The 16,320-nt window shown below is 43.6% G+C and overlaps 1 protein-coding gene across 1 annotated transcript in view; it reads right to left on the reverse strand.

Annotated features, from left to right (window-relative positions):
* The window catches only part of LOC149449394 (transient receptor potential cation channel subfamily V member 5-like), a 55,163-nt gene that overhangs the window by 12,284 nt on the left and 26,559 nt on the right, over nt 1–16,320 (reverse strand). The window contains exons 8-12 of the mRNA XM_089693311.1: nt 11,912–12,124; nt 8,930–9,016; nt 4,406–4,482; nt 2,128–2,293; nt 332–398 (exon numbers count right to left, since the gene is read on the reverse strand). Coding sequence (XP_089549437.1) covers nt 332–398; nt 2,128–2,293; nt 4,406–4,482; nt 8,930–9,016; nt 11,912–12,124 — 610 coding nt within the window. The remainder of the gene's footprint in view (nt 1–331; nt 399–2,127; nt 2,294–4,405; nt 4,483–8,929; nt 9,017–11,911; nt 12,125–16,320) is intronic.

Genomic DNA, 16,320 nt, shown 5'->3' on the forward strand with positions numbered 1-16,320 from the left:
TGGTGTGTTGTCCATTGAGAGAGATGTGCCACGGCCGACACTCCCAAGCTCATTCTCGGGAGTGCCAACATCGCAGCTCGGCCAATCAGATGGCCGCAACTTGCAAACCTGGAAGGAAGACTGGGTAATGAAGGAAGCCTCGGGCAGCCGAGACAGCGCTCTCCTGGAGAGCTTCGTTTTCAGGTAAGTCTTTCATAATTTTTCTAGGGTGTGATACATACTAGCACATTATGTTCTTAACTTGCAGAGAGAAGATTTACATTTTTTAGGCTCACAACCGCTTTAATATCTACTCTATAAGTCTAATTCATCTTCAGAACTCTTTACTTACCAGTTGTATATCCAAAAATGACCACAACCATCAGCCAGCAAAACCTTACCAAGTCTCCAAAAATCATCTGCAAAAACCGAGATAGTAGGATTTTCTCATAAACCCAATATATTGGATACATATCAGATTTCCTATAAATACCAAGATCACATATACTTCTCATGCCCTGCTTGTATGGCTTTGGCCTCTCTCTTTACCTCTCTGGTACAGTTCCTTCAATTCCTCCTTACGAAAGCAAGCCTACCCATATGGAAAAAAAATATATTTGAAATACTACAATTTTGGCCATATTCAATATATTTCAAAATATATTTCAATTAATATATATATATATATATATATATATATATATATATATATATATACACTGCATGTTGAAATGCATTTTTTAAATATTACAAAATATATGAAAAATATTTTTAAAAATATATTTTCTTAAATATATTCTTCAGATTTTTTTAACATATAAAACATATACATAAAAAAGTCATTTTAACATATATTTTTACATATAATTGTAAATGCATTCCAAAAATGTAGATTTTGTATTTTTAAAGACATACAGTATATTTGAAAATGTATGTAAAAATATGTTTCAGATATTTTGTAATAAAAACGCATTTCAACACGCAATAAATATTATATATATATATATAGATATATATATATAAATATATATATTTATTTATATTTTGAAATATATTGAATACGGCCAAAATTGTAGTATTTCAAATATATGTCAATATATTTGGGAAGAATATTTTTAAAATATGTTTAAAATATATTTTTATTCCATGTGGGTATCATTCAGCTACGACACCCTGAGGTCTAGGTCTAATAATTGCTCCCGTGTCAATGACCTAATCTCAAGTAGATAATACATGTCCCATGTTTCCCAACTCTTGATTGTTCATAATAGTGAGACTTCTACAGCAAGAATAATGTAATCCTCATTGTAAGGACCTCTGTTGATAAGCTATTGTTTGTATCAGATGTGTTTTGCATTTTCAATCAAGTCAATGAGAATGGAAAACACGCAGGTCAAAGGGAGGTCAACTGTAGGTCAAATACACCTGTTTTTTTAGATCTCAGAAGTATCTCAAACTGATACCACCAACCAAAGCCTATTGGCACAGATCCTAAATCTGCTATTTATTACTGCAAGGGTGAAGAGTAGATATACTGCACGCCCAACAGTGCCAACTGCCTTGCTGCAGTTTTCCTTGGTTTGAATGCCAGCCAGGACACTATCTGCATGGAGTTAACATGTTCTCCTTGTGCATGTATGGGTTACCTCCGGGTACTCTGGTTTCCTCCCGCACTCCAAAAACATGCTAATAAGCAGGGGCGGATTGACAACTCATGGGGCCCCGGGCAATAAAGGATCATGGGGCCCCTGTGTCCTTGCCCAAACTCAAAAACGCCTATGAAAAAGGTACCAGGGGCATCTCATGGGGCCCCCTACTGACCCCGGGCCCTCGGGCAGTGCCCGAGTTTCCAAATGGTCAGTCCGCCCCTGCAAATACGTTATTAGGCTCCTGTCTAGGTTGGCCTTAGTATGTGTGTGTATGAATGGGAAATGCAGACCTTGGGTTGTAAGCTCCTCAATAGAAAAAAATAAAATAAAATAAACTTGCTCATCAGGGCCCCTACAGAAAAGGGAACAATTTGCTTTGACAAGAACTTTCCCAACGTCTTATCAATTCACGATACAACACAGCATCTCTACATCAAACCACTCACATTGCTTGGTCCTATCAGATTGTGCATGTCCATCCCTTCTCAAGTCAACTTACTTTATGGATCATGATGGTGAACGGTCCCAGCATTTGGAATCCACGTGCAAAATACATGACGTAACACCAGCCAAGTACAAGTAATATGGACATCGGCACCACCTCTCCACCCGTGTCAGTCACTCGGAGAACGAGGGTCGCAAAAACAAAACAAGGGAAGGTGATTCTGTTGGCAGATAATATTTTAGTTGCTTTGCTCATATAGACAAAAGAAATATCCAAACCAAGAAATAAACATAAAAAATGCACCTTTAGGCTATTTAAAGTAGTGTTGGAAAGGCTAAGCACAGCAAAACAGCCCAATGGGGTTAAAACAGGCAGTGAGGTGGTGATAAATATATACACTCACCGGCCACTTTATTAGGTCTACCTTGCTAACATCAGGTTGGACCACCTTCTGCCTTCAGAACTGCCTTCATTCTTCATGGCATAGATTCCACAAGGTGTTGGAAACATTCCTCAGAGATTTTGGTCCACATTGATATGATAGCATCCCACAGTTGCTGCAGATTTGTCAGCTGCACATCCATGATACAAATGTCCCATTCCACCACATCCCAAAGGTGCTCTATTGGATGGAGATCTAGTGACTAGAGGCCACTGGAGTACAGTGAACTCATTGTTATATTCAAGAAACCAGTGTGAGATGATTTGAGCTTTGTGACATGGTGCATTATCCTGCTGGAAGGAGCCATCAGAAGATGGGACACTGTAGTCATAAAGGGATGGATATGGTCAGCAACAAAACTCAGGTAGACTGTGACATTTAAACGATGCTCAACTGGTACTAAGGTGCCCAAAGTGTGACAAGAAAGTATCCCCCACACCATTACACCACTACCATCAGCCTGAGCTGTTGATGGATCCATGCTTTCATGTTGTTTACGTCAAATTCTCACCCTACCATCTGAATGTCGCAGCTCAAAATCGAGACTCATCAGACCAGGCAACGTTTTTCCAATCTTCTATTGTCGAATTTTGGTGAGCCTGTGCAAATTGTAGCCTCCATTTCCTGTTCTTAGCTGACAAGAGTGGCACTCTGTGTGGTCTTCTGCTGCTGTAGCTGATCTACTTCAAGGTTCGACGTGTTGTGCATTCAGAGATGGTATTCTGCATACCTTGGATGTAACAAGTGGTTGAGTTACTGTTGCCTTTCTATTATCTTGAACCAGTCTTCCCATTCTCCTCTGACCTCAACAAGGCATTTTCCTTCTCACAACTGCCGCTCACTGGATATTTTCTCTTTTTTGGACCATTCTCTGTAAATCCTAGAGCTGGTTGTGCATGAAAATCCCAGTAGATCAGCAGTTTTTGAAATACTCACACCAGCCCGTCTGGCACCAACAACCATGCCACGTTCAAAGTCCCTTAAACCCCCTTTCTTCCCTATTATGATGCTCGGTTTGAATGTCAGCAAGCCGTCATCCCCACATCTAGATGCCTAAATGCATTGAGTTGCTGTCAAGTGATTGGCTGATTAGCAATTTGTGTTACCAAGCAATTGAACAGGTGTACCTAATAAAGTGGCCAGCGAGTGTATATATAAATTCTGTGACAATGTGACAATGCTTATTGTTTTGTTGAGATAATGATGGCGCCAACAGTGTCTCCTGGATGCAGAAACATACATATTCAGTCTAATGCAGCCTCTCTAAATATTTTTATCCCAGAGAAACCCTTGGAAAAATTCTCAGGTCTTCGGGAACACTTACTAAATCCAGTTTGTTGGGGGTCTAGTGGGAACATCCTTACACTGGTGGTCAGGAGGTAGAATGAAGCCCTTACAGTGGTGGTCAGTATGCCACACTTAAAGCCAGCTAAGAAGATCATTGGTGTCATGCTGCTGGCTCTGCCAACTGGTGTTGGCCCCAGAACCATCCAGGAATCATCAGATGGGAAGTCAATCAGCTACAACTCAAGGAACTCCTAGCAACCTCTGGAGGACCCTGGTTGAGAATGACTGCCCTGGTTGAGTATGACTGGTCTAACCAACCATACATGTTTATAGAGAGACCTTCAGTAGGCAGATCTTCTGATCGTCATTTCACATTTCAGGCGCGGACTGGCCATTTGGAAACTCGGGCACTGCCCGAGGGCCCAGGGTCAGTAGGGGGCCCCATGAGATGCCCCTGGTACCTTTTTCATAGGCTTTTTTGAGTTTGGGCAAAGACACAGGGGCCCCATGATCCCCTATTGCCCGGGGGCCCCATGAGTTGTCAGTCCGCCTCTGTTCACATCTTTGGCTAACTTACATAAAATTCTTCCCTGTGGTTCTTACATGATAAGTGTGAAGGGTCCTCCTTGAACAGCTTGTATGAAGTACCTTGGATCTCTTATCTGAAACAGGTCCGGAATCTAGAGAGTTTAGAGAAATGCTGAAAATGAGTAGAATATATTGGAGATTAGATCAACACGACTGCACCGTTTTCTACAGAATAAACTCCCTTTTAAATTCATATTTCACCCAATGGCACAAGGTGTACTACAGGCAGTTTGCAGTGCTGTGATCTCTGCACCCACTGCTTCTTGTCAGCAGCTGGAAAGTGTTCCCTAGTAGCTATTCTTTAATGGACTACCTTGGGGGCTTAATAAAGTGTATCTAAACCCAAGAATAAAAATGTAGCATATTATAGCTTACCAGTCCTTAAATGGGGTGGCAGCATTAGTTTTATTTGCAGGCTTTTTTTCCTTGATTTTTAACTAGGGATTCTGTCACTATATTACAATTCCTGTCATAGGCTGGCTATGCTTACTCAATGTACTGTATCTGAGGAAGAGAGGTGTTGCATTCTAGACCTGAATGCAAGTGAATAATCCATACCAGGGGCGGACTGACCATTCAAGCACTCGGGCTCTGCCCGAGGGCCCGGGGTCAGTAGGGGCCCCCTTTGAAATACCCCGGTACCTTTTTTATAGGCTTTTTTGGGTGTGCTTTGAGTTTGGGCATGGACACAGGGGCCCCATGATCCCCTATTGCCCGGGGGCCCCATGAGTTGTCAGTCCGCCCCTGATCCATACGCACATGTTCCTGTGTTAAAAATGGCAAAAGTGTGTATATGTGGGTGCTGCAGCGACCGTCGGCTGGAACCGAACAGAATCAGCAAGGGAGAATGTCACCAGAACACTGAGGATCACCAATTTGGGTCCAAAAGTTTTAACTACATGCCGCCCAGCCACTGTACATATACGGCGGCAGGGCGGCACTCGCAGGCAAAACCACGTTTTAAAACGTGTGTTTTGTAAACAAATAGGGGGCGCATGCGAGGCGCGCCGCCGCCCTATCTGTCCCGCAAATCACCGCCACAGATGTCAGTCGCCGGGTCACAGCGGTTGTTTCCCGGCGATCGGCGGCAAACAGTGACAGAGAGCACAGCTGCAGTAGCTGTGCTGTCTGTCACTTCCCTGTCAGCTCGAGGATGAGCTGATCGAGAAAGAACAGTTTCTCTTTCTCGATCAGCCTTGTCCTGTCCAGCACACACTCCGCCCCCTAGTAAAACACTCCCCTCACTCCTATAACCCTTCCCTGCAAAATAAAGTTAACCCCTTCCTCCCCATTGCCATTAGTACAGTGTCAGTGTTTTTTTTTGCACTGATCATTGTATTAGTGTTTTTGGGGATGTCAGTGACCCCAAGTCAGTACCCCCCTATGTCAGAATGTCCGCCGCAGTCCCGCCATAAGTCGCTGGTCGCTGCCATAAGTCCCTGATCGCCGCCATTATTAGTATAAAAAAAACCCTAAAAATCCCAGTATCTTCCCCGCCATTTGTAAACGCTATAACTTTTTTTTTTAGCAAAGACATGTCGCAGAATGCATTTTGGCAGAAATTTATGACAAAATTTTATTTTTGCATTTTTTTATACTGGACATGTTTTATAGCAAAAAGTCCAAAATATTGTTTTTTTTTCCTCAAAATTGTCAGCCTTTTTTTTTTATAGAGCAAAAAATAAAAACCGCACAGGAGATAAAATACCACCAAAAGAAAGCTCAATTTGTGGGGGAAAAAAGGATGTAAATTACATTTATGTACCATATTGCATGACCGCGCAATTGTCCGTTAAACTAGCGCAGTGCTGTATAGCAGAAAAATGGCGTAAATTGCAGTATTTATACCATAGTTTGTAGACGCTATAACTTTCACACAAAGCAATCAATATACACTTATTGGGATTTTTTTTACCAAAAACATGGAGCAGAATACATTTTGGCCTAAATTTAAAACCAACTTTGGCCTTTTCTTGTTTATAGCGTGAAAAATAAAAAGCGCACAGGTGATCAAACACCACCGAAAGAAAGCTCTATTTGTGTGAAAAAAAGGACGTAAATTTCGTTTGGGTGCAGCATTGCATGACCGCGCAATTATCAGTTGAATTAGTGCAGCGCCGAGTAGCAAAAAAAGGCCTGGTCATTAAGGGGGGAAAATCCTGTGGAGGTAAAGTGGTTAGTGAACGATCACATATTTACAGCAAGGCAACGTTTCGGAGTCTCGCAGGACTCTTGTCACCTACCTGATGAAGGGGTTCTGCGAGACTCCGAAACGTTGCCTTGCTGCAACTATGTGATTGTTCATTAAAACTTTTGGACACATATTGGTGATCCTCGGTGTGCTGGTGACATTCTACCTTGCATTCTAGGCCTTGACTACAGAACACCTTCCCCTCTTTGTTTCTCTACAACATTGTTGGGATAGGGGGTTGTTGGTAACAAATTAAATGGTAACAGTGCAGCCAAGACAGAGAGCACAGGAACGTATCAGCTCACAAGATTTCTGGAACGATCATTTTTTGCACCTAGTGAACAGATATAGCAAAACGCTTTCAATGTTTTATTTACAAGAAAAAAAAAGGAGCAAAGGACAGAAGATCATTATTAGGCTTCACTTACATGTGCAACTAAGGGGCGGTAACACAAGGTGGTTGAGCCATGGTTTTACTGCTCCCCACCCCTCCAACTGCCTGCCTAGAACAGGACATGAAGCCATTTAGGGCTGTACACATGCTGTACAACATCACAGCAAAAAATAAACAGTATGTCACCTTTGGCGGGCATTACCATCGCTGAACGCGGCCAATGCAAGTCTATGGGGCTTGCAATCGTTGGTAAACTCATGCAGACTCCACCTCCGCAACATCTCCAAAATATGTTCGTTCCTAACCCCAGACACTACTAAACAACTCGTCCACTCCCTTATTATCTCCCGTCTGGACTACTGCAACTCCCTCCTCACTGGCCTACCTCATCACAGACTATCCCCGCTTCAGTCTATCCTGAACTCAGCGGCCAGACTCATCCACCTTACCAACCACTCCTCTTCTGCCACCCCCCCTCTGCCAATCCCTCCACTGGCTCCACCCCCCTCTATCATTCCCTCCACTGGCTCCCGATTGCCCAACGCATCAAATTCAAACTACTAACACTGACATACAAAGCCATTCACACTGCTGCCCCGAACTACCTCACTGACCTGATACCCAAATACCACCCAACCCGTACTCTTCGCTCCTCACAAGACCTCCTCCTCTCTAGCTCCCTGGTCTCCACCTCCCACGCCCGACTGCAGGACTTCTCCAGGACTTCCCCATTCCTCTGGAACTCACTACCCCAATCCATCAGACGGTCACCTACCCTTCTCACCTTTAGGCGCACCCTGAAAATCCATCTCTTCAGGGAATCCTACCCCACCCTCACCTAACAGCCGATCTCCTCCACTCCTCCTACCACTCCATCCCCCACAGCCACTTCCTCCTGTGCCACCATCCCCTCCCTCCTAGATTGTAAGCTTGAAAGAGCAAGGCCCTCAAACACCTCGTGTATTGTTTTGTTACTGTATTGTCTCATGTTCTGTCCCCCACTACTCTGTACAGCGCTGAGCAAACTTTTTGGCGCTATATAAATACTGTATAATAATAATATGGGGCAGAGCCACAGCCTTGTACAATGTGCACGATTGCAGCGTGGCGTTGTGACATTTTCAGGGTTAAATCTGGTGATGAAGAGATGAAATATGACCTTCTTGCGCCTGTAAAATGCCCTCTGAAAAAGCGGTCCACCATGGATCGCTTTTCAGATTGGTGGCAAGGACTACCACACGTGTTTGAGCACTAAGGGTTTTACATACAATTTAAGGATTCACACACTAGAACAATAAAGAGCTGTTCTAAGTTTTAGAATTACTCATCATCAGCACAGCTGGAAAGGCTTGGTGAGTCTGATCTCAGACTTTTCCCCTTCCTATAGAGCAATAATCTCTAAACTGTGGCCCGGGGCGGATATGGCCCTTTGCTTGCCTTTATCTGGCCCTTGGTGCACTATTCCACAACCGATACCAATGATGAGACACAATTTACCCTACTGACACCATCAATGAGGCACTATTCTTCCCATTAATACCAACAATGGGGCACTATTCCCTCATTAAGATCAATGATGGGCACTGATGCTGATTTCTTCTCCCACTGGCCATGGTCCGGCTCCACTAAAGCCTAAAGGACATCAAACTGGCCCTTTACTTAGAAAGTTTGGAGACCCCTGCTATATAGGAAAGGTCACAGACCTTTGTCTGCCCTTGTTCCACACTGTAAAAAGATCCTTCCACACCTCTAATTACCCACCTTCTCCCGTAGTCAACTGCTCACCTATGGTCACGGTCACAGTGCAGAGACAGATGTTGTCTGTTGTCCTCAGGATGCTAAAAGTGCCCAAGATAGTAGTAAAAACCTAACAGGAGTTCTTATACTTCCCCACTTTATCCAAAACTAGAAAAAAAAAGTTTGGCTTGACGTACACTTTAAATTCTGTGTTTACCTTGAGAAGTAAAAGTAAAAATGCTCCAATAACACTAATGATCTCTCCAGCCAGGCGGAGGTGGTCTTCAGAAGTGAGGTATGATTCCTGGTGAGATGAAGAAGAAAATATTATGGTGAATACTCAATGTGGGCAACATGTTTTCCCACCGAATAGGCTTGAATTGGAAGTATTTCTAACACTACTCAGCAAACACTTCTAAAAGAGGTTCCGAGCAGTACCTCATCTCCACCTCAAGATATCCTCAGCCTTCTGGGTTAATGATGTCCAGAGTTACTCAACCTGGAAGACTAAGGACACTGTGAGTGCAGAGTGTCATAGGTGTCACCAGGGCCAGTTCTTCCACTGGGCAAACTAGGCAGTCGTCTAGGGCACACTGCCACCTAGGGGCACCTGGGCGTAGCACAGGCCGCCACTATCTCTGTGTGGGATGCCACCACGTCATGCATGATCCTTCAGCTGAGGGTAGAGGCAACAGAGAGGAGGAAGAAAGGACAGAGGAAGATGCCCGGTGTTTGGGGCCAGTGTGGCAGCTTCCAGTGTTCCTCTCAGACTCAGTCCCTTACTGAAAGCCAGCTGGCGACTGCTGATCACTGTGGAGTTCCAGCCGTTCTCTTGCCATTCATCAGCGGAGGTGGAGTTGAGCATGTGGAGGAAGGTAATGTCTGACTCTGATGTCTCTTGTCTGTGTGAGTGTGACCTGGCCAGCCAGCCATCCATCACATGTGCAATGTGTCAGTGAGTGATGATAACATCACGATCCCACAGCCTGCTCTTCTAGTGCCTGCTGGGCCTGCTGATCTGTGTCAGTGTTGGTGGTGGTGTGTTGTGTCAGATCTATCACTGTGTGGGATCGCTCACTGCAGGTGTTCTCTGTGTGTGTGTCGGCTGGACTGCCTGCTGTCACAGTGTTTTACCTCCCCCCATTGCCTGGGGAATTCCAGCCTGGAATCTGTCATAGTGTGGATCCATCATCCTCCACTCACTGCAACTGTCACCTGCCACTGCCAACCACAGATACAGTCCATCCATGACACTGATTTTGTCTTTAATATTGGTGCTGATGGCATCTTATGGCACTTATTTTTGCACATTAAAATAAATTTAACAGTTTCATGTTTTGTTGATTTAATATTTTCTGTTTTTAAAAAATGTTATTTATTTTTTGGGGGAAGGGGGGTCTTGCCTAGGGCACAAAATGGTCTAGCACCGGCCCTTGGTGTCACCACAGTATCCCTGCAATATGTATGGTACGTAAAATAATTTACTTGCAGGGAACCTTCAGGGGAGGCAGAAGGGGCTACTTGGCAGGGGGGGTTTGCTCAGTCTTGAGTTCTCGAGTGCTTTCAAGTAGAACATTTCTTTTAACTTTAAGGAAACTAGGGTTTTGGTTACCAAAATGCAGTTTTTTTTCTTTCCTCAAAAAGTGAAGATTTGTGATTATAGGGAATATCTAGAAATGTTAATTGTGGCTAAGCAGTACCCTAAAAAAAAAATCTACGTTTTGTCTTGAATTCTTCCTGAAAAGCCACAATGCACTAACTTGTATGTGAGGGGGCTTAGGCACTGAGCCAACTTCCTATCTGCAGTGTGAGATCCAAGACACTGCTGCCTCTGACTTCTAGTCTCGAGAGATTTGGTGATGCCATTGCTGTGCTAATTACTGTTCTCTTTGCTGGAGGCTCTGATATGAGGAAGCAAAGCCCTGGGTCTAGCAGGATGACTGCAGCCACATAGACACAGAGTGTAGAACAAGACAATCCATAATGAGGAAAGATCAGCTTCCTAGAGACTATATGAAATACTACTTACTAGTCCTTTGCCCTCTGCCTGCCTATTTTTGGGAATATATTCTAGAATTCAGTGCCTTTGAAAGCAATAGGAGATTATTGTTATTAATATACAGGATTTATATAGCGCCAACAGTTTTCGCAATGCTATACAACATGACGGCAGACAGTGCAGATACAATACAATTCAATACAGGAGGAATCAGAAAGCTCTGCTCTTTAGAGCTTACAATCTAAAAGGAAAGGTGAACATCCCCTCTGCAACTAATGTAATGATGTATTACACCACTTCCAGGTACAGAGTTGTCATTGGCCAGGTACTGTAGCAGGATAGCAGGTTAACAAGCATGGTCTGTGCTTGATTAGCTATAGAGGAGGGCAGGGGAGACATTGGGGGACTTCTGCTGCCACCATATCCCCCTTGTGAAAGCAAAGAAGTTAAAATAAGGAAAAAAGTGATACAAAAAAAAAATCATTTAAAAGCACCCCATTTCCCCTGAACACACCTTACTGCAATATAAAAAAAAAAATATACAGCGCTCAAAATTAATAAATCGCAACACTATGACTTAACAAAGTTTCACATAAATACAAAATGTACCATTTTCAGCAACTAAACCAACTCCATATAGTGCACATATATAGATAAATAAAATGTGCAAAAAGCACACTGGTAAATTAAGTGAACAAAAAATTCTTAAATTAAAGAATCTGCATCACTTATAAGTCCAAAAAAATACAGTTCCGTTGTGCTCCTCAGTGACACTGTCCAAATCTTAAGTGCAAAAAATCAAACATATGAAGACACTCCTTCTCATTAGGAGTTTGGGTGAAACACCATCTCCATAAAAGCACACCACCACAGAAAAACGTGCCTCTTTAATCATATGCTAATGCCTTTTGTACACCAAAAGTTATTCCCGAGTGGCTTTATGTAGCGTGATGATGTCACTAGGTGCAAATCTAGCTTTAGCACAATATCTTGTTTGTGAAGAGCTATTTCTAATTTTGCGTGACAAAAACAAAATGGCAACTGCCACTAGCTTATTCTCCAGTGTTTCTGCTTTCAGAAATTATATAACTGTTTGGGGGTTTTCTAGCAAAAAAAATGCATATTTTAACATAAATAAACGTTTTAACACAAAAAAAGTAGAAAAAAATGTCTTGCTAGAAAAGTGGTTAAGTTTCTTACATTTAGCGATTTTTGGACCAGTAAGGTGATGTCCCTTGGATCAGTTACATTGTCCATTCTTGGTTTAAGGGGGCGGTTGGCACAGACAAGAGAGACAACAATCATGTAAAGGATATAGATAAAGGCCAATGTCCAGAAATATGGCCGACCAAACCTCTGCCATTTTCTGTTGACCAACTCCTGCACTGGGGAGAGATCCAAAATTCGACGAGCCTAAGAAAAGTATACACTCAATGAGGCCTGAAATCATGACTCACATTCTAAATCAGCAATAGACACAATGAGAAATGTATTTTATATCAATGTTAAGAGACAATTGTAAAGCTTAGATTAAGAGCAGGGGCGGACTGACCATTTGTAAACTCGGGCACTGCCCGAGGGCCTGGGGTCAGTAGGGGGCCCCATGAGATGCCCCTGGTACCTTTTGCATAGGCTTTTTTGAGTTTGGGCAAGGACACAGGGGCCCCATGATCACCTATTGCCTGGGGGCCCAATGAGTTGTCAGTCCACCCCTGATTAAGAGTTAAGGATAGGAGGAGGGATGGAGTTGAAGTGTATATAGGGATAACAGAGTCTTTCTCCCTCGTTCATTGAGGGACACGGAAGTTCAGTAACAGTGTGGTTATACTGCTGCCTACAGGAGGTCAGGACATTGGCAAACAGTAAAAGTTGTAGACCAGCCCTGGTATTACCCCTCCTCAATCCAGAATTGCTCAGTTTTTTTTGCTAGTGTCTTAGGAGGTTGGCCATTCTTTCTATGGCTATTTTGAACAAAAGTTTATCTTTTTGTAAGTGAGGTCTCCTGAACTGGACACAGTATTCTAAATGAGGTCTAACTAAAGATCTATATAGGGGAATCAGAACCTCCTTCCTCCTGCTGGTGACCCTTCTACTGATGCATCCTAGAACCTGGGTTACCTGGGATTGTGAATACTTGAGGCCTTGCTTGACATTGAGCCTAGTTGCTTACCACTGTGTGGTGCAATATGTATACACGGTGTGTCCTCATGCGTTTAAGCAGGAGTGTGCTTCCTCCAGGCAAGCCTACCCTAATTTATCCACTGCTATATATTCTCCAATTTATAGACTCTCAAAAAAACAGAGTTAGGACCGCAGTGTACAGAGCAGCCTTGACATGGGCACCGCGGCTTCTACATATATTTGCAAATGTGCAATGAAACCCTCTGTTTTTAACGTGAATTGATAGATCAGCTCAATTTGGATTGTGTGCAGGCAAGCCAATAGGTGTGGTGGGAAATTTGTGTTTGTTTGTGAATATGCTGAAACCTTGCTACAGGCATCCCTTATGGGGGATAACGCAAGTCCAAAGGCCTTCATAGGACTTAAGCACAAGATGAGTGGCAACCTCTTGAGGAAGTACCTTTATATTCCTTCTTCATTCCTGTCCTCAGACAGGTCAGTGTTCTTGTGACCAAGATTCCTGACCATCACTCCTCGGAGGAGGCTATAGTACTGCTCTGAGGCAGGTTGGATGATTCTTGGAATCATATGTTAGAGCTTTATTTTCATGGAACTTCTTTTTTTCCTGATTAGGACTAGGACTGCTAGACTGTGACTATTTTTCTGTTGACCAGCTGGTTTTCTCTTTTGGACTTGCTTGTTGTCCACCAAACTTGCTTCTGGGGACATGAATTTTCTGGGACTTGACCCAATAAATATTTAATGTTGACCACTTCTAGTTGTTGGTCTGATTTCCTTCTGTTCGGGTAGTAATTTTGTTTCCACTTGTTTTTTTTTTCTTTGGTGGAATTGTAGGTTGGCCTTCCACTCTCTCACTGATTTAGGCCCATTGCTCTTTCAAGTGAAGTTTACCTTGTGGGTTTTTTTCTTTGTCCTAGTCTGCAGCACCACTTCTATGCTCAGTGCTCTCCGCCAGGTTGTGGCAGTTTCCCTCTCTGAGGGAGAGATTCATCTAGCTTTGATTCAGGCATTGAACCTTCAAATTCTACTAAAATGTGGTTGGTTTGCAAATTTCTTTTGGACTTCTCTGAGGCTAGAGTCCACCCCTCAGTTGGACTGCTTTTAGACATCTCAGCTGTTAATGAATTCCTGTGTCCTTCAATGGATGATGGATACATATTTTTCCACTTTCTATGAGATACAGTTGTGCTCAAAAGTTTGCATACCCTGGTAGAAATTGTGAAATTTTGGCATTGATATTGAAAATATGACTGATCATCATCCTTCAATAAAAGAGCATTTTTCTGCATGATCATATGAAACCAGTTATTATCAAATAGTTTGGCTCCTTTCTAAATCATAATAACAGAAATCACCCAAATGGCCATCATCAAAAGTTTCCCTCCCCTGGAATGTTTGGCCTTGGCACAGACACACAAGGTGACACACACGGGTTAAAATGCCAACGAGAGGTTAATGTCCCACATCTGTGGCTTTTTAAATTGCAATTAGTGTCAGTGTATAAATAGTCAATGAGTTTGTTAGCTCTTACGTGGAAGCACAGACTAGGCTAGATACTGAGCCATGGGGATGAGAAAAAAACTGTCAAAAGTCCTGCGTAACAAGGTAATGGAACTTTATAAAGATGGAAAAGGATATAAAAAGATGCCAAAAGCCTTGAATATGCCAATCAGTACTGTTAAATCACCTATTAAGAAGTGGAAAGTTCGGGGATCTCTTGATACCAAGTCACAGTCAGGTAGAACAAGAAAGATTGCAGCCACAACTGACAGAAGAATTCTGGGATTCAAAGAAAAACAAACAGGCAACCACAAAAGAAATCCAGGCTGCTCTGGAAAAAGCTGGTGTGGTTGAGTACAATACGGTGATACTTGAACAAAAATCAGCTGTTTGCTTGAGGTGCCAGAAAGAAGCTTTTACTGCACCAATGCCACAAAAAAGCCCGGTTACAATATGCTTGACAACACCTTGACATGCCTAACCGGGCCTTTTTGTGTCATTGATGCAGTAAAGGCTTCTTTATGGAACCTCCACCATGCAGCTAATTTTTGTTGAAGTGTCATCATATTGTAAAGCACCGCCTGGCTTAGTCTCTAGCAACCCACAGCGAGGGGTTCCTCAGTGCGCGGGGTCTAAGTCCCAATCTGCTTATTCACCAGTGCCCCTGATGGTGGGGATGGACTTGGAGCAGACTGAGACCAAGTCGTGACCCCTGAGTACATCCGGCAGTGGTAGAGAGCACCGTCAGGGGTGTGCGGGAAATGGAGCCTGACGTGAAGAGGCTGGCAGGCCTGGTAACAGGGACAGATCCATGCGGGATGGATGGATGGACCGTCAGGAAAACGTAAGGAGTAGTCAAGCAGGCCAGGTCAGCAACATGTGGGCAGTGAGGTACCAGAGGAGCAGGCAGAGAATGGTCAGGGTCATGAGCCAGGTTCACCAACTAACAGGCAGCGTGGTACAGAGGATCAGGCAGAAGAATGGTCGGGTCAAGCAAGAGACAATCAGCAGGGTCAGGATCAATGCAGAGGTTGGCAAGAGGAAGCTTCACAGGATCAGAATACAGGAACAGGACAATAAGACCAAACGGCAATTGACATACCTCCTGTCCCGTTTAAATAGCGCGCCCTGCACTGTCATTGGTGCCAGGCGCGTGTCCGCGATCGCGAGTGCGCATGTGCGGCCGTCGCAATCGCCCAGGTCCCGCTGCCTGCTGGCTAAAGCGTGTCAGTGTTCTGCGCATGCGCCACCCGGCGCGTCGCGGCAGAAAACTCGGCCCCTGACACATATTCTGCTCCTTCAAAACAACTACACTGTCTTTTTCCAGAGCAGCCTGTATTATTCTTGTGGTTACCTATGGGTTTCCCTTTGTATCCCAGACAATTCTTCTGGCAGTTGTGGCTGCAATCTTTCTTGTTCTACCTGACTGTGACTGTGCAATTTAAAAAGCCACAGATGTGGGACATTAACCTCTAATTGGCATTTTAACCCGTGTGTGTCACCTTGTGTGTCTGTACCAAGGCCAAACATTCCAGGGGAGGGAAACATCTGATCCGGGCCACTTGGGGGATTTCTGTTATCATTATGATTAGAAAGGAGCCAAACAACTATTTGATAATAAATGTCTTCATATGATCATCATCCTTCAATTTTTTGGCATGATCAGTCATATTTTCAATATCAATGCCAAAATTTCACAATTGCCAGGGTGTGCAAACTTTTGAGCACAACTGTACCTTTCTTTGAGTTTATTGAGGGTCCCACCCGTCTAGTTTTTCTTTCGGCCCTGTGCACCGCTTCCTCACAAAACCGAGAAATGCTGGCTTACAACTTTTTCTGTTTGCCAGTATCCCAACTGCTTATAGGCAGCAGTATAACCCGACTGTTACCGAATTCCTGGGTCCCTTAACCTCCTTAGCGGTATTCCCGAGTGTAGCTCGAGGTAAAATTTCTATACCAAGAGCGGT

This window comes from Staurois parvus, unplaced genomic scaffold (genome assembly GCF_062004578.1).
Source record: "Staurois parvus isolate SC_StPar_1 unplaced genomic scaffold, SC_StPar_1.0 ptg000621l, whole genome shotgun sequence".
NCBI lineage: Eukaryota > Metazoa > Chordata > Amphibia > Anura > Ranidae > Staurois > Staurois parvus.